The sequence below is a fragment of the Cavia porcellus genome, unplaced genomic scaffold (genome assembly GCF_034190915.1).
Source record: "Cavia porcellus strain 051 isolate PalLab524CR breed Dunkin Hartley unplaced genomic scaffold, mCavPor4.1 scaffold_27, whole genome shotgun sequence".
NCBI classification, from domain to species: Eukaryota; Metazoa; Chordata; class Mammalia; order Rodentia; family Caviidae; genus Cavia; species Cavia porcellus.
Window position 1 is genome coordinate 37,384,751 of NW_026947510.1, and position 18,333 is coordinate 37,403,083.

The following is an 18,333-nucleotide window of genomic DNA, read 5'->3' on the forward strand; positions in this document are numbered from 1 at the left end:
ATGGCTCATGGTCTTTGCTTTCAGTAGGCAAATAAATGTAATTTATTTTTAACTATCTTCTGTATTCCAGAATGGACTGTACTCCAGAGGTGCTTTGTTAATATTACCTTTTAAATGTGACTTCCTGTGTGTATGAGGATTCGAAGAATGTATTGATAGGCAGGCTGGGTGATGGAAAAGCTATGTGACAAGGGACAGGAGGAGAGCAGGAGGGGCTGTCTCTGTATTGTAGATGAGACATATCTTTTGTGTATTCCAAAGGTAGATTAACAGCTGAGGTGTAGGGATTGCAGGGGAGCCAGATTCCAATGTAGTGGAAATGTCTACCAACTAGAACTGTTCTAAACTGGTTTGTTCATACTGTGATTGGCTATCCATCACACCATGTCTCAGCCAAAGCTACTCCTTGATCCAGGCCTGGTGGTGCATCCCTATAAACCCAGCACTTAGCGGACTGAGGCAGGAGGATCACTGCAAGTCCAAGGCCACCCTGTACTACACAGTGAGTTAAGGCCAGTTTGAACCACAAAAAGAGACTGTCTCAAAAGAAAAATGAAAGGCCACTCCTTGGCAGAGGAAGGAGAGCTGGGAGACTCCAGAAGACTGAGTCAATCTAAGAAACTGCTAGCATCCTCTCTAGGTCCAAAATTCCAAGGCACATATTATTACTACCAGTCATATATGCACTGTGCACACAAAGCTAAGCCAGCCACATCCCCTGACCAAGCTCCTGACTGCTGAGCAAATATGTCTGCAAATGGACTGATGAAACTGTGGCCCCCTCTAATGTTTCAGAGTTAAGTTTTCTCTTGGCTGAGCACCTGGGACTTGGGCCATACTCCTGCCCATCAGCCATCTCTCACAGACAGCATTTATAGCTGCTGTCTCACTAGGCAGACTGGGAATGCATGAGGCAGGCACATCAGCCTCAGTGTGGGCCTAGCCCACACTCAGAGCAGGGGGAGATGTCCAGAGAGCCTAGGAATGTCACAGTGGCCTCAGTGCACCTTCTTTACCCTTCCTAGCAGGAGCCATAAAACTAACGATGACCCAGACATTCTCCTGCTGTGTGTGAGCTCTGCTGCAGGCTTCCACATGTGTCCTGAGCCACCTCAGCCATCACAACAATAAGAGTGTATTCTGAGTGGTAAAGGGAGGAGGTGACAGCACTTGCTCCTGAGGCCTACGCTTTGATGCTTCCTGATACTATGCCAAGCTCATTCTCATTGCCTGGATCATCTCACTGAATCCACACAAGATTGGGACACCATTTGCATTAACTGTTTGCAGATGAGGAAGTGCAGACCTAAGGCAGTGGACAGGAATGTCTTGGAACGTCACCTGGCTTGGGAGCACACATGGGACGTGTGGTCTCCCTGTCTGTGTGCGTGCAGACAAAGGAGAGAGTGGCTTCATCCCCTCTAGCTTTTGTTTCAGCCCGCACCAGGCATCTTCTGTAGCCCTAGCACAGGAGTGACACATACTCCAGCCCTGTCCCAGGTCCTGCTCTACATGGCCCTCACTGGACCCTTGCTGCAGGTGGTGGAGGGAGCTCCTGAGCTTGGCATTCTGTAAAGAAGCCCAAGGTGACCAGTGTCCAGGCTGCAGTGTCTGCAGTGTGCATCCCGCGTTGCACCTCTGCCAGCACACCACAGGACAGCTGGACACCCTCACAAACACTAAATGCGCATTTCCTGGCCTCCCTTCAAAACTGATAGACTTAATTATGGACCCTGTTTTTTACTGAGCGTAATCATCAGGAACATATCTTTAAATGTTTTCACTTTCTAGTCTGTGTATTACTGAAATAAAACATTGAACAAACCCAGGATCAAACCCAGTGAGTGTGAGGCCATGTAAATTAGGAAAAGTTCAGATATTACCCTAACCCCAAAAAAAAAAAAAAAAGTTGATTAGGGGCTTATTTTTGTATGAGATTAAAATATGAATCATTAAAATAGGACTGTATTTCAGGCTCCGCATCCCCATCTATGAGAGCCATCACCATGACTACTAGATTTGGAGTCCGTGAGTGCCAAAGCCCTTCCCAGCCTGAAAACACATCACGTGGGCCAGGTTCTGCCTTACCCGAGACGTTTTCGAAAATGTAGTCAGAAGACCTGTGCATCTTCTTGCTCACGATCCCTTTTTAATGAGATAAATCAGCACATGGCATCTACCTCTGAAATCTTTTGCTTTATTTAATAATAGCAGTGGGCAGTAAGTTATAGTAACAGCGTCTACAATTCAAAGGTGGAGGGAGGAACAAAGAGCAGACTCACGGGGTTCTCTGGGGACTCACTCGGGACCAGGTCACCAATGGCTGTGGGACTTTATTTGATACAAACAGTTGAGAATTGGAAGTTTGGTGAGAAAAAAGGAAATTAATGTGGAGCATTTCTCAGATTCATGCTGAGTTTGGAGGAAAAAATGGAGCAATATCTGCAGCCCTCAATATGCAGCTAAATAAAGTGTTAATTAAAGTATCTGTTAAGAAATGGGTAAAATTAGAGACAAAGACTCATTGTTTGGTACAGTTGTTGACTGTACACCCCCACATGGGAAAGGACGTAGGGGGACAGTCAGCGGCCTGTGGTATTTTAAAGATTAATCACCCACCCATACAGGTTTTGAAGCACCCATCTGATGAAATGTGAGTTTGCATCTAAGCCAAAGGGGTTGAACCAGATCATGATGGATTTGGGGGTCAGGAGCTACTCAGTGAACACGTCAGACAGCTAGTGTATCAGAAAAGAAGGGCATGAACCAGCCCCCATCACCCTCTGCCAGTGGCTGATAACCACAGAGTGATTTTCTAGAGCATGTAGGATCTTAGAGCAATGAGGTATTTTTTGGTTTTTGTTGTTATTGTTGTTGTTTTGTACCAGGGACTGAACTCACGACCTAGCACTTGCCAGGCAGGCATTTATGCCACTGAGCTAAATCCCCAGTCCAGTGATTATCATTTTTAAAGAAAGGAAGCTCCCAGAATGTCCCTTAGAGCATTGTGATTAAGTTAGCACCTCTGACCAGATTTGTGAAGTTTTTTTCTTTCTGTTCCTGCCTGGAGTTAAGGTGGGATAGAAGGGCATGTTTTTCTCCCTAGGGAACAGTTCTGCTTAGTTGTCATTGCAATATTAAAGACTTTTCCATTAAAGTTGCTCTGAACATTGTGAAATGCAAGAAGAAATGGATATACAAAGAATATTTTCACCAAAATCATAGGAATAAGTTAGAACAATGTAGGTTTCCCAAAAAAAATCTGGGATATTCATTTAGTGAGCTGTCATTTGACAGCTACAAAAGCAGTTTAGTAGTGTGGGGACATCTTTAAAACCTGATGAGGAAAGGAAAAGAGTGGACACTAAACTATTAGTAACCTAACTCCAGCTATTATAGCTAGTATCAACAAGGCTTTTCTCTCTGAGTGATGGATGGGGTTATAAGTGGTTTCCTTTGCTTTCTGATTTTGGGCACTTTTTAAAACTTTTCTTGTGTATTACTGGCATCATAAAAAAAAGCCTGATTTAAACAACCACATGGCTCTGACGTTTTGAGTTTCAGGTGCCATGTCCTGTCCCTGTGCATCCATGAGGACAGCATGCAGTTTGGGTTACACTGTAGCCCTGCCGCGGTACCAAGCACAGAATTCTATCTCCATCCGTGCTGTTGAAAGGTGTTCCTGTCTCTACTTCCTGTTCCTTTTTCTTCTCAGGAGACGTGCTGTATGAACTCCTTCAGCATATTCTGCCGGAGAGGAAACCTCGGATCCTTTTCTCTCCGTTCGTCCACTCTGGAAACTCTATCCACACACAGCCAGAAGTCCTCCTGCATCAGAACCACGAAGAAGGTACTGGACAAGTCTTCTCTTTCCATGCCTGAGTCTTCAATCTTGACAAGCTGTGGTTATTCATGTGAATTCACTTTGAGTGCCTACCATGTACCAGGCAATAGGGGAATGCCTAGATAAATCAAATGCATATTCTTCCTTTCTGAAGCTTGAAGCCTTAGTAAAGCAATGAGGTTGCTATGGACTAAGTATAAAAGCTTAATTGTATTAGTTGGTACCACAGGCATAGTGGGAGGGGAGGTTGTAACCAGGTACTTCAGGAAGCCTCATCAGGGAGGGAGCTCTTAAGGATTCCTTGATGGTTGTCCACCAGCGTTCTGACCAGCAGTGGTAGAGAGCATTCTAGACATAGAAAATGACTTATGAGTGGGCTCAGCCCATGGAATAGAGAACAGTTAGATCACATGGAATTTACACCTTAACTTCCACCCCAACCTTTTCACTGAAATTGATAAATTTCAACATACCTCTTCCAAAGAGAAGGAAATAAACCCCTATGAGCAGTGATGTGCCTTTTACCCCTGAGAGCTAGTCCAAGGAGGTCGGGTTGGAACCAGAGTGTGAGCAACCAATTTTTCAGCTACAGGAAAAAGTAAGAGCAGTCACTGAAGATTTCTGAGCAGGACATAGTAAAAGCTGGAGGGAGAAGGGTCATCTAGACCCGATGAATGTGGTGTGGGTCAGGGCTTTCTTCACTTGCACCCAAGGAGATTGATGGACGGTGTGCAATGGCAAAGCTTCTCCATATGCCCTGTGGCTGCTCCTCTTGGGATTCATAGAAGTCATGCAAGCAAAACCAGAAACGAAGTGTTGCCCCTGGATGTAATTCAAAAGTAGGTGACTGGGTACAGAAATAGTTACAAAAATGTCCTTTGAGCAGTATACCATTGAACAACTAAATATACAGCACATTCAGTGCTGACCCTCTGAGGGCCATGGTGTCCACATCTTCCTGCCAAGTTGATCAGATAATGAATATATGGACTTGAGTGGTACTTTTTCATGTGTACTTTCCCTAGGACCAGATTCCTAAGGGCTCAGGTGCCCCATCTCTTGGGGAACTGCCTTAAATTGAACTGTTGTCCCCAAAAGTAGGGCTATGGGTTTTTTTGTTTGTTTTGTCAACCAATTAAAAAATAAGTTTTGTGTTGTAATTAAGATGTCACAGAAGAGAACATGACTAGGTGACCCATATCACCCGGGTCACCATGCTTTTTTTTTTTTTTTTTTTCCTGGTACTGGGAATCAAACTCAGGACCTTGTACTTGCACTGGCCAGGTGGGTGCCTATACTGGTGAGCTATATCCCTGGTCCCTCACCTTGCTTTCATGATGGAAATAATAAGTGAACATTTCTGACATGCCCCCTGCCTCTTTCTTTCTCTCATTCTTTCCTCCCCTAGCTTTACCCTCACAGAATTTAGCATCTGCTATCCTCCTCTAACTCAGTTTTTATATTCTTCTGTTCTTCCTGGTGTGTTCATTTTTGACTTCCATAAGAGCCAATAGCTACTCCAGAGAATAGGGGGTGGGTTTCCTGAAGCCTGACATGAAAGCAAGAATTATATTCCCTGGCCTGCTTATTCAGATACAAAGAGTGTATGATGGGTGTCTCCCTTATTGTTTTTTTTTTTTTTTAAATGCCATTTGGGATTTCCAGCTCCATTGTATTCCCGAGCTTGATGGGATGTGTATGGTCTCACCTCCTAGTCTCTTCCTTTTTCCTGGACCTGATTTGACTCCCAAGTAGGTATCTGCGTCATTGGGCTCGTTTGCACATCAGTAAACTGAAGCTCATCAATAGAAAGAAAAAGCTGACTTGCTCTGAGAGCTGCTTTCAGACCAAGTAAATCCAGACGTGCTACCGTATACACTGTGATGTGAGGTGCTCTCAGGTCTCAGGGTGTCAGGTGAGAATGGAGCTAATGAGACTAATGTCAGGGGCTTCATCCTCTGCAGCCCAGGTGCTGTGCTTCAGACCCAGCTCTTAAAAGTACACAGTGTGTGCTCAGAGACTATTCCTTACAGCTGGCAGCCTGGAAGCAAGATCTGAGAGCACCTGCCCTGCCCTTTTGTCTATTCAGCCACGGTGTGTGCTGTTGGAGGACAGGTGGACACAGCGGGGATGTGAAGAGGCTGCTCACTCTGCCCCCAGATTTTTCAGATCTGTGGGTGCCTTTGATAAGAGAGAACAAGTGGAGGGGTGAATGTGTCTATACAGGTTCCCCACCTCCAGCCTCTTTCCTTTTTCCTCCAAAAAGAAAAAAATGATACTCCTCAACCTAGATTGTGTCGAGAATCAGTGCTGTTTTATTTGATTGTGAAGGTAATAGATAATGGGTATGGACATATATTAACATATAGAAAGATCTGGTTGTTTAAAAAAAAGTCTGTAAGGAGAAATTGTACATATCAGATATTACTTCCTCTATTTATTTTACATAAGTAAGGATACATGTAAAAAATATGTTGACCCAAGCTTACTTGTATTGCCATTGACATGGTTCAGAAATATATATATCAAGTTTTGGTCCTGGAAATTAGCTCAGCGGCATAAGTGCCTGCCTAGCAAGCACCAGGTCCTGAGTTCAATCCCCAGTACCCCCTCCCCAATATATCCTCTATCCAAAATGCTTAGGACCTGAAATGTTTCAAATTTGGGGATATTTGTGAAAACAGGGAGATCTTGGGGAGGGGACCCCCGTCTAAACATGAAATTCTCTTATGTTTTGTATATACTTTTTTTACATACAGAGAGATCATTTTACACAGTACTTTTAAAGCTGTGATTTTCAACAGTTTACCCATGTATCTGCATTTTCACTGCATTCTGTCACATGAGGTCAGGTGTGAAATTTTCCACTTACGTGTCAAGTCGGCACTCAAAAAGTTTCAGACCTGAGGTCACTTCAGATTTCCAGTGTTGGATTAGGGATGCTTAATATGTCTATGAGTGGCATAATATGTCTAGAATAGGGTATTCCAGAGGGGGTCCCACCTGGCTCCTAAGCAGCCTGGCACAGTGATACAAAGAGTGAAATAGAAGCACAAAGCTGCTTTCAGCCCCCAGGACTTCACTGCACCAAGTCACCAACTTCACCAGTTAAGATAGTCATCCTTGCACAATGGGAATTTATATCACAGAACACATGTGTCTTGTCTGATGTAGCAACAGTTCCCCCCACAAATCTCCTCCATGTGTCATGACACTGAGAAGTTACCTTCCTGACTGGCAGTCACGTGGTGGTGCCAGGAGGTAGGAAGCTGGTGTTAGCACAGGCTTCCCCTCCACGCCCTGGAGAGGACAATCTCTACACTGCTCCTGGCCCTTCATTTTGTAAACACTTGTTATCTCCACAGGGTACTCTGTTCCAAAGTCCTGTCAGGCCTTGAGCAAAACAGTCATCAGATTACTACCTACATCCAGGAAAACCAGTATTTCCACTCTCTTCCCTTATTACTTAGGAGAAGGGAGGGCAATATTATATAATTAAGTTAACCTTACAGTGTTTCATCCATGCTGAGACACTTAGGGCAGTGACACTGAGCTCTATAAATAAGTCATCCAGGACAAGGGTCCAAAGCACAACTATTCCCAACAAACTGAGATGAGGTATGAGTGTGTTGAGAAAAATCTTAAAGGATGAGATCCGGAGGTCAGGAAACCAGGTTCAAATCCTCCATTCTACCAGAGGATATCATGAGGGCAAACTTTTATTTCTCTGGTCCTTGGTTTCCTCATTTATAAGATGGGGTTTAGCTTGAAAGGTGTCTAAGATGTCTTAGAACTTTAAAATCCTGGCATTATACCCAGGTGATACAAAGATAAATAAGACACGTTCTTCACCCTCAGCAGCTTATATTTCTAAAATACAGAAAACTATAATAGAGTTCTGCCTGGTACTACCCAAAAGCAGTAGAAAATCTCTTTTCTCATTATATCAAGAGTTTCTGATACTTTTGCCCATTTCAGTAGCCAAACTAAGAGTAGCATCATTTATGTTCTAATGAAAAGCTGAATTTAAGTAATTTCCTTTTCTTTGACTATTGTAACTCACTTTGTCTGCATAATGTGAATGAGATGGTAGGTAGGTGGTTATGTAGAAAGGACAAAATAGATGATGTTTGTACCTCTTACCCAAAAACCAGGAAGCAAAGCACTTTTAGAAACTTGGGGCCAGCAAATGATTATAAAGTAAAATTTTTATATATACAGTTTAGTGACAACTTCTTTTGATACCTTAATTTCCAAAGTCAGATGCTTTTAGATCCCGTGAAACTAAAAGAACAGATAGTAGCAGTTCTCCAAAGAAAAACTTTGTCCCACAAAATGCTGTATATATTCAGTTGCCACTGGTCATTTGGTTCTGACACTACTTGAATAGTGAATAGTGAAGCTCACTGGGCCATAAAATAAAAGCTGCTGATCTTGGCTAAAATCTCCAAGTGAGACCATCTCTGCAGAGTGAGGTCTACAGATCCGGACAGACATAACCTGTAGGGAGAAGAAACAAAATCTGAGTTTCTCTAACATTCTCGTTCCATCACCCCATTGGGAGCCCTCCTGTCATTTAAACTCTTCAGTCCCACCCATTCCTGTGCTCCAAGTAAAAGACTATGGGAGAGTATTTTTATTGTTTTAATTGAGAATATTCTCATACTCAGTGCTGTGATCACTTCTGTGACAGTGAACAATGCAGTTTCAAGAGGGCATTCCCACTCTAGTGGCAACTTTTTGTCACAAGAGACATTTCAAGCTTTGAAATTCTGCATACCTCAGTTTTCCTTAAAACAGCCCAGATGGTAGAGAGCAATCATTCTTTGTGGGAGGCAGGAGAGTAACGTATTCTGCTATGACCCAAATAAGTTTCATTTCTATGATTGCTTTCTTGAAGGAAACATTATCCCACTACCACCAAACCCAAACATTGCTTTGGAGGAAGAAAATCTTAATAAGATAATTGAAGATGAGGTATATGAATCCATTTTATAATCATAGAATAATAGCTAACATTTATTGCATACTTGTTGTATGCCAAGACCTTCTAAGCTCTTAAACATTTAAATCATTTAATCTTCATAGCCACCCTATAAAAAAGGTAATATTACCACCATTTCAAAACCAAGAGCAATAAATTAAAAGTCCCCAGATCAAGTAGCAAAGCTTAGATATCAATTCAGGAAGATAGCCTCCCATCCTGTGTTTATTCCCACTGCAGCAAAAATGAATTGACCAAAATAACATTTTTATAAATATTTATTGTGCAAAAACCCTAAAAACAGGAAAAATGATTAAAATATCCATCAAAGTTATGGAGATTAGTCGTGGAGTTGTAAAATGCCAAGGCAGTTTTCAGATACTACCTGACAGGGGACAGTGTGGCAGATCTCAGCATTCCTCCTTATGGTACAGCCAAATGGAAATGGGCATGATCTCAGACAGCTACTGAGACCCCAACATATGTCTTTTGTTCATGATTTTAAAAATTCAGGGTAAATGGAATGGAATGAGTGTATAGATGGTTTGTTCCCTCAGAATGAATGGACAGCCTAATGTAACTCCCCCAGGTAGCTTCTGAGTCACAGTCACAGGCTGTCACCCTGCTTGGGGACCAACACTGTGGTGCAGGTCACTTTTCGAAAGACTGCCCTCATCACAATGGCTGCGGAAGTACCAGGTAGTGGAATTTTCTTTCTGCTCCAGCCATATCTTGTTACTGGTTGTTGTAAAAATCACCTGGATTCTCTAGTCTTGCTAGAATGGTGCTGAAGCACAAAGGGTCAAGCAGGCTCCAAGCGTGGGTTTGACGTCTTACACATTAAGCCATGCAGCGCAAATACATAATGGTACACATGTATACTCAGAATCTACCTCCTGGATTCAAATCCCAGCTCCTCAGTTTACCAGCTGTGTGTCTTCAGGCAAGTGACTTAACCTTGTTGTGTCTCCATTTGCAAAAGAAGGAAAATAATTATACCTACATCTCATAGAATTGATACAAGAAAAAAATTACTTAATATGATAAATGTCCTTGAAATAGCACCTGTCAGATAGCAAGCAGCCAATAAATGTCATTCATTGTCATGATTCAGTATTTCGTATACTTAACTTGATTGAAATGTCTTCCTCCCTTCTTTGGTAAATTTTTAATTGTGATGATAAAATGCACATAATGTAACACCATCTTCTTTTTAAATGTACTGATTAGTAGTTATAAATATATTCATCCTGTCGTGCAATGTTTTCTTTTATTCCAATTTCAGTTTTCCTAGGCATTTTCCTTACTGTGACTGCATGCACCTTGTGCGTGCACCTGATTTGTGTGTCCCAGGCAGAGGAGAGGCCTGCTACCTGTCCTAGCATACCTCCAAGGTTTAACCAGGCACTGTCAAAAGCATAGTTTCTGCAGAGAAATCTGCTTAAAACATCAGTCTTACTTTTAAAACACAGCTTGTTTTCAAGTCAGCACTGCTTGCCTCACCTGGGAGGTACCTGACACATGCACATTGATACCTCTGTGACATTTTTGGAACCTTTCTGTTTAAGGAAGGAAGGGTTTTGTCCCTCTTTCCACTCTCAGTCTTGACTCTGGCAGCAGGTTTATGAGAGATCCCACCAGAAGAAGAGCAGGCCCAAAGCTTGACTTCGAGTTCCCTCTTTATCTATTGATAAGGAAATAAAAGCTAACAGCCTCCTCTTCCTGGTGAACCACCTAGGACACCATGACCTTTTGTCTCTTACCTTTGTCCCCACTACAGTATTTGCTTGCCATGGCAAAGTGGGGATTCTGAATTGTGCAGAGGGCCGCTTGGCATCCCCTCTGAGCTTCAGTCTTCTTCAGGGAAGACCAAACTCACCCTCCCTGCCTCCTCCAGGTTACTTTTAGCTCTAAGGCTACCTTGCTATCTAATGCCAGAAGTTTATGAATAAGAGATTCTTACATATATGAATAACTCTCAAGAAAGGCAGGAAGTCTCCAAGAAACTTCATTTTACCCCTTGGGAAATGCCTTTGAGATAAGAGCCCTGTGACCAGTTCGATTTCATCTCCAGAGAAGGACTCTCTTGGTTTAAGGGCTCTAGCTTACTATTTTTCCAGCTTCAAGTCTTATCTTTGTGCCACCCTGACCCCAGTCCCTAGATTGACAGGTTTACCTCCCCTGGTGTAATTGACTCATTTGAAATCCGATCCTGTGATTTCTTAATTCACTACTTTATTGAGATTTGGGCTCTGAGACTCCTGTGCTGCCTGTGAAAAGCAAGACAGTTTACAGCCAGGAGCCAAAGCCAGGTCCTTCTAGGCCTGCAGATTCTAGTACGTGCTCTGTACTGACCCCTGGGAAAAGCAGCCACCTCTCCCCGTAAAGAAGGTTTTTTGTTTTTTTGTTTGTTTATTTGGTCTTCTTTGGTACTGGGGATCAAACTCACAACCTCACGCTTGCCAGGGAGGTGCTTGTGCTGCTAAACTAAACCCCTGCCCTGTAAAGAATGTTAAGCCTGAAAATTACCCATTCTGTTGTTCATAAAATTTTGGGAGTTTATTTAAGATTTTTTTTTTTTTATGACCTCAAACATAGGTGAATCTTACACTCTAAACTATGAGGCCATAGTCTTCTCAGGCCCTCCAGGGGAATCCAGGACATAGCAGCTTGTTGGGATGAACAGACTGAAATGTCCGGGCAAACTGTGAGTAGGAAGTCCTTAAAATGTGTACAAGTTGAACCTTGAAGACAAGGAATCAGGATTGGGTGGAACAGCAATATGAACTTACTAGGGCTGCTATAACAAAGTACCACAAGCTAGGCACAGCCACTGAAATAACAGAAAGGTACTGTCTTGGTGCACTGGAGGAGGGAAGTTCCAGATCAAGGCATGGCCAGTTGGGCTTCCTTTTGAGGGCTGTGGAGGAAGATCTGTTCCAAACCCCTCTCTTAGCTTCCAGTGGATTGCTGGCAGTCCTTGGCATTCTAGACTTGGAGAGATCTGCCTTCTTCAACACATCCCTGTATGTATATATCTTTCTGTCCAAAGTCCTCCTTTATGTGGACATCAGTCATACTGGATGCTAAAGACACCTCATTTTAATTATACCTCAAGAACCCTCTTTCCAAGTAACATCACATTCTGAGGTACTGGGGCTTAGGACTTGAACTAATTTGGGAGGAGGGAGCACTTGAGTGTGCATGTGATGTACATTTCTGTTTCAGGAGCCTTTAACTGCAGCCTAGAGCCTTCAGCTTTTGCTTAGCTCTTTGTGTCATTCAAAGTCCCCACTCCATTTCACAAAACGGTGCGGTCCCTTTTGACACAGTGTACAACACTGTGGTCTGAAACCGATGAGAATTACTTGTTGGGCTGCCGACTGGCATCTCCTTAACTCCCTTTGGCAGCAAGGGGAAAGCTCAGACGTGTAAGTGCAATCCTGGTCTGGAGATAGAAACCTGAGACTAACCTGAACTCATGCCTGGAAATTTCCCAGGCAAAACCCACATCTTTCATGAAAGGCATGTATTTTTTGTTTTAAGTTTACTAGCTATTTATTATTTACAACATGATTAAATTGGGGCAAGTTTTCATGAATTTTAAGTAGAGAAACTTTTCTAAAGAATAAAAGGAAAGAGCATGAGAAATCAGACCTCTTTTTTTTTAATCTAATAAACACATTTAAAGTTCTGATTTATTTTGAGTTCTTTAGTGGTAAGAGGAGGATTATTTGTGCCTAAAACAGGTCTACAGAAAGTTTGGGATCAGAAAACACTTTCACCTTACCAGTCGTTGGGCTTTCTTCCTCCGTCCTTCTGTGCCCACACTGACTAATTGTACGTGGCTTTCCCTCCCTCTTCCCTGTGTATTTCCCTCCCATATCAAGACCTTCAGAAAGGAGGGCAACGTGGACAATTTCCCAGTTTTCCAGCTGGGCATCTTACCAAGAACAAACCCAGACATCAAGGCCAGACCAAAAAAACTCTTCATGTTTTAGACAGAAGACTCCTACATCTGGGGGATTTAATGCACCCACTGTCCAGGCAGTGCATTTCCTGTGTCCGGAGCTTCTCTGCCTGCCGGCTCTGGTCTCATAAGTTTCCATACCCTGCTGCCAACTTGTAATAACAGAAGCAGCAGGCAGCAGGGTAGAACGTCACAACCCGCTCCACTCCATACGTGGGAGCATGCTTTGCAGACTGAAACAAAGCCTGGAAGGTGTCATCACAGGCCTTGCAGCCTTGACAGTGGTTATGCCCAGACCACCAGGAGCCTGGAATTAAATACCCTCGGATCCAGTTCTCCACCATTAATGTTATCAACTTCATCAAGTACTTCCTCTTTGAGTGGTGTCTGCAGAGAGGTAAATAAATCAAGCTCCTCCAAGTCCTGTTCCTGCCGGGATCCTGAGTTAGAAGTAAAATCTGAGTTGAATTATCTAGAGCACTGTCACTCCTTCATTGTTCCCAAAGATCTGGGCAGGAACAGAGAGTGAAATCTCTCCAGGACATTACATCAGTTCCTCCTTTACCCTTGGCATGAGAGTTCCTTGCCCTGAGTGCACACCCACACACTGTGCCTTGAAGCCAGGACTTCAAAGAAAGGCTGCAGGTAACCAGATTACTGACCAACGCCCCTGTCCATTGTAAAATTTATAAGGCGGGAAACGAATTCAGGAAATGGGATTTTTCTTCAATACGTGGTCTTATCATCCTTAAGTATTTTTAAAGCTTAATAGGCTTTTAAGTAAAGAAAGACATTCTGAAAATGGCGTTTAGAAAAAAAATATATGAAAGTGCAAAATGAAACTGTCTTGAGTAGTTACTTCCAATGATGATATTCTGTGGAAAATGAAAAATGAAACGTGGACAAAAGATAAATCCATTTTTGGGGGGGCAGCAAAATTGAAATCCATATTAGCTATATAAAAAAAAGAACTTGCCTTGTCCCCAGAAGCCTGCAGATCATTTCTATCATAAGAGTATTAAATCTTAGCCATTACAGTTAACTCCCTAACTTGATTGGCCTAGTCAGTACCCCGAATGCATTTATATGCAGTTGGGTCAAAATGAGAAAGTTGGTGCTTGTCATTCCAACCTGTACTTTTGCAAGGTTGATTAAGTACTTAAAAAAGAAACTTTGCAATGGGAAATATCAAATCTATATACAATTCTGTAATGAGACCCTATGTACCCACCCCCAGTTTTGGTAATCAACTCATGGCCAATTTGTTTTCTCTGTACTTCACCTACTCTTTCTTTCACTATTCCAGATTATTTTAAAGCAAATCCCAGATATATCATTTCATCTGTAAATATATTAGGTCTAAAAAGGACTCTTTAAGATAATACAGTACTAGCACTTCACCTGAAAACCAGTAGTTCACATTTTCCAATTATCTTATGTCTTTTACAGTTTGAATCAAAATCCAAACAACGATCTAAACATTGCAAGAGGTTGGCATGTCTCACAAGTCTCTTTCAACCCAGTTTCCCATCCATACTCTTCTTGTACATGTTTAAGGACTGTCTCTCTCTCTCTTTGGGTTTTTTAAAAAGAATGTTTTTCCAGTATATAATATGGGTTAAATGTCCCTTTTGCTTGGGTCCACAAGTACTTTGAAGTTTGGATTCTTTTCAAATTTTGGAATACTTACTATACATGAAGAGATAGTTTGGTTGATGAGGCCCAAGTCTAAACATAAAACTCATTTAAGACCTTATACACGTAGCACAAAAGTAATTTTATAAAATGTTTCAAATAATTTTGTTGATGAAACTAAACTTCATGGTGTAGAATTTTCTGTGTGGGATTATGTAGACATTCAACAAGTTTCGTATTTTGGATTGCGGGTGCTTAACGTATTCCTCCTTAAGACCACCACAACCAGTCCCAGATTCTTTCAAGGTTTTCCCTGTAACTTTGGTTTCCAAAAGTTTGACTATGGTGTGCCCGAGTGTGATTTTCATCGTATTATACTCTATTTGGGTTTCACTAAGCTTGTTGAAACTTTAAGCTTGTTGTTGTTGGTGGTGGTGGTGATGGTAGTGATGAAGTGGTTGTCATTGTTGCTATATTTGAGTACAGTTGGACCATTAACACGTCTCCTTGCCCCCATTCTTTCTGTAATCTCCTCCTTGGATTCCAGTTACATGTTAATTAGACCACTTGTTGTAATTTGCTTGTTTTTAATTTTTAATTTTTATTGATATCAAATTTACTAACCCTGTCTTCTCTGTCTAGTGTGCCCTAAGACATCCGGTCTAATTTCCCATTTCTGTTACTGTATTTTCAGTTCCAGAATCTTCATTTTCTTTAAGTTTCCATTTTGATGGTCTCTGACATCTCTCATTATGACCATCATTTCCTTTAAGTGCGTGAATTTATTTAGAATAGCTACATTAATGTCCTTCTTTGCTAGTATTAACATCTAAACAATCTCAAAATGCCTTGCTCGTAAATGTGGGCCACACTTTCTAGAAAATGTCTAGAAAATTTTGTTGGAATACTGAACATACAGACAGCATACTGTAGAGGCTTTGAAGTGTTATATTCCTCTGGTGTGCTGACTTTTGTAATACCGGGCAATTAATTTACTAGCAGTCACTTGTGAACTCATGTAGTCTTGGTCTTACATTTCATTAGGGCAAACCTGTTTCAGTTTTGCCCTAAGAGGTGACCATTTGAGATAATGGATAGCCTGTAGTGTTTACAGATCCCTCTAACTTGATGAGACTCAAATTATGAACTTCTGTCTCTACTGCAGTAACTGAGATTTCTCCTATGTCTTCCAGCCATACAACTATACCTTTGAGTGAGTTCTTAGAGTTTCCGCTGCACCTGTTATTCAAGAGGCAGACAAGAATTTGAGTGTTTACATGGCATTCTAGTAGCTGTCCCTTTTGAGGCTTCCTCATATATGAGATTTGCTCCCACAATTTTCTGCCATTCTGTCATCTATATATTTTATCCTATGACAGCTCAAGCACTGATCTGTTCATCTTGTAACTGCCCTCTGCCATGTAGACTGGAGAGTACCCTCAGGGAAAATATATATAAATATGTGTCTCTTTATATAGTTCCTTTCAAGAATAAAATCCCCTTCAATTTTCTTGCTTTTCATCATTCCCTAGTATCTTCAAATGGTTTTTTAAAATATATTTTACCAGATTCTATCATTTCTAGCTGTAGAAAAGTTACTGGCACAAGCCACTCAGCCATTATTAAAATTGGAATCTCGCCTCTTCCCTTATAGGTGAGTGATGGTTGATCATAAATACTTCATTTCTGTTTTCATATCTAACCATAGAACCTGGATGCTAGTTCCTGGCAAAATATTGAAATACTCCTGTTCTTTTATATGTTTGCATAGCACTCCATTATTTAGAGATGTATTATAATTTACTTTAAAAGTTTCCTGTTGATAGCCATTCCACTGATTAAGCACTTTTGAATTTATGGCAGCAAATTATGCATTAGTTACAAAAGAAGATCATCTTTGCCTTTAAGATGATCTTTCAATATCATGAACAATATTTCCTTTGTTTATTATCTTATATGCTATGTGAGATCTAGTAGAACTTTAACAGGGGAATAGAGACTTTCCTTTTTTATCTAGTGTAAAATTTGAAGAAACCACCATCCCTCTCTGTGTTTACTGACCTTGTCAAATTCCTTTATTCCTTATCTCCTTTATGAGTTCTTCAGATAAATATGTCTTAGTGGTCCTTCTTATCTCTACCTATCTCTGACATTTGTAAGGTCTGTGCAATCACCAATGAGATGCTCCTAAAAGTCTCTCAAATATAAAATTGTCTGTAAAAACCTTCCACTCTTTATGCTGAAACCAAGTTTTGATATGACTTTGTGCCCTAGTTTCTGTGTGACAAAGTGATACTGTAATGTGTACACACATTCTAGAATCTGTCTTGAGTCTGATCTCTTAATTGAGTGTGCAACTTTGGATGAATTGGCTCAGTTTTATCATCTATAAAATAGGAGCAATAGTGCTCTCTTCTGCTTAGGAGTAAGTTTTAAACAAAGTCTAGTACCTGAATAACATCACTGTTAGTCATGATCATTATTAGCAATAACAACTCCTGGACATAGATTCTTTGTTTCTTGTCTCATCTTTTTGAGACAGGGTCTCACTATATGGTTTAGGCTGGCCTTGGGCTCACTTTGTAGCCCTGGCTGATCTTGAATTTGCAACAATCTGCCTGCCTCAGCCTCCCAAGTGCTGGGATTATAGGAATGCACCACCACACCTGGCTTGGACTTAGATTCTTACAACCAAGTTTTCATATCATCTAAGTCAGTGAGAGCATCTAAAGAAAATTCCCTAAGGGCCCTTTGCCTTTCAAACCCACATAGAAGAGTCAGGTGAGAAGATAAAGGATGGAGATTGGGCTTGTGTTTATCAGTTTCCAGGTGTGGACCCAATGTTTGTAGACATTCCTAGTTTGTGGAGTAATCGAAAGACAATTTCAAGTATGTGTACTTTTGTATAAGAAACAAAAAAAGATACTGCATCCCAGGGAGAAGGGAACTTTGTAAACAGGTACAACTGCCATTAGAGCCACTGTGAGGTCAGTGACTTGCCAGTTCACAGGTCTGTGGTTGTCTTTTTTTTTTTTTTTGTACCAGGGATTGAACTCACAACCTCATGCTTGCCAGACAACACACTGAGCTAAATCCCTGGCTGGTTGTCTTTGTCTTTGCCCCACAGATAACTGTGTCCAGAGGACCCCCAGGCCATCTGTGGAGACTGTGCACCACAACCCTCCCACCATTGAACTCTTGCACCGCCCTAGGTCACCCATCACGACAAATCACCGGCCTTCTCCAGACCCAGAGCAGAAGCCCCTCCGGTCCCCCCTGGACAATATGATACGTCGCCTCTCTCCAGCTGAGAGGGCCCAGGGACCGAGGCACCACCAGGAGAACAACCACCAGGAGTCCTACCCTTTGTCAGTGTCTCCCATGGAGAATAATCACTGCACGCCATCCTCCGAGTTCCACCCAAAGCCCTCCAGTCCCCGGCAGGAGAGTACCCGAGTGATCCAGCTGATGCCCAGTCCCATCATGCACCCTTTGATCCTAAACCCCCGGCACTCCGTGGATTTCAAACAGTCCAGGCTCTCTGAGGACGGGCTGCACAGGGAGGGGAAGCCCATCAACCTCTCCCACCGGGAAGACCTGGCTTCTTACATGAACCACATCATGGTCTCAGTGTCGTCGCCAGAAGAGCACGCCATGCCAATTGGGAGAATAGCAGGTGAGTGAGCTTGCCCCCCTCGCTGCCTGAATATCGAGGAACCTGGCACAGCCCTCCTCCTTCTCCGAGCCTTGCAGCTAGCCTCACACTGTTGCCACTTAGGTGCCCAAAGCGGCTCTGGGAGGCCACGTGGAGGCTTCAGTCAGGATGAGGCAAAATCCCTAATGGCCTGGTTAATGAGCCACAGGGAGGGAGTAGTTAATGAGCCTCGGAAATGTTAAGAA

General features: G+C 42.2%; 1 protein-coding gene across 8 annotated transcripts in view; it reads left to right on the forward strand.

The window, feature by feature from the left end:
• Etv6 (ETS variant transcription factor 6) overlaps positions 1 to 18,333 on the forward strand; it is a 214,068-nt gene that overhangs the window by 175,070 nt on the left and 20,665 nt on the right. For all 8 annotated transcript variants that reach the window (XM_063238241.1, XM_013153148.2, XM_013153143.2 and 5 more), the window contains 2 exons: positions 3,716 to 3,850; positions 17,561 to 18,109. In XM_063238241.1, the coding sequence (XP_063094311.1) occupies positions 3,716 to 3,850; positions 17,561 to 18,109 (684 nt within the window). The remainder of the gene's footprint in view (positions 1 to 3,715; positions 3,851 to 17,560; positions 18,110 to 18,333) is intronic.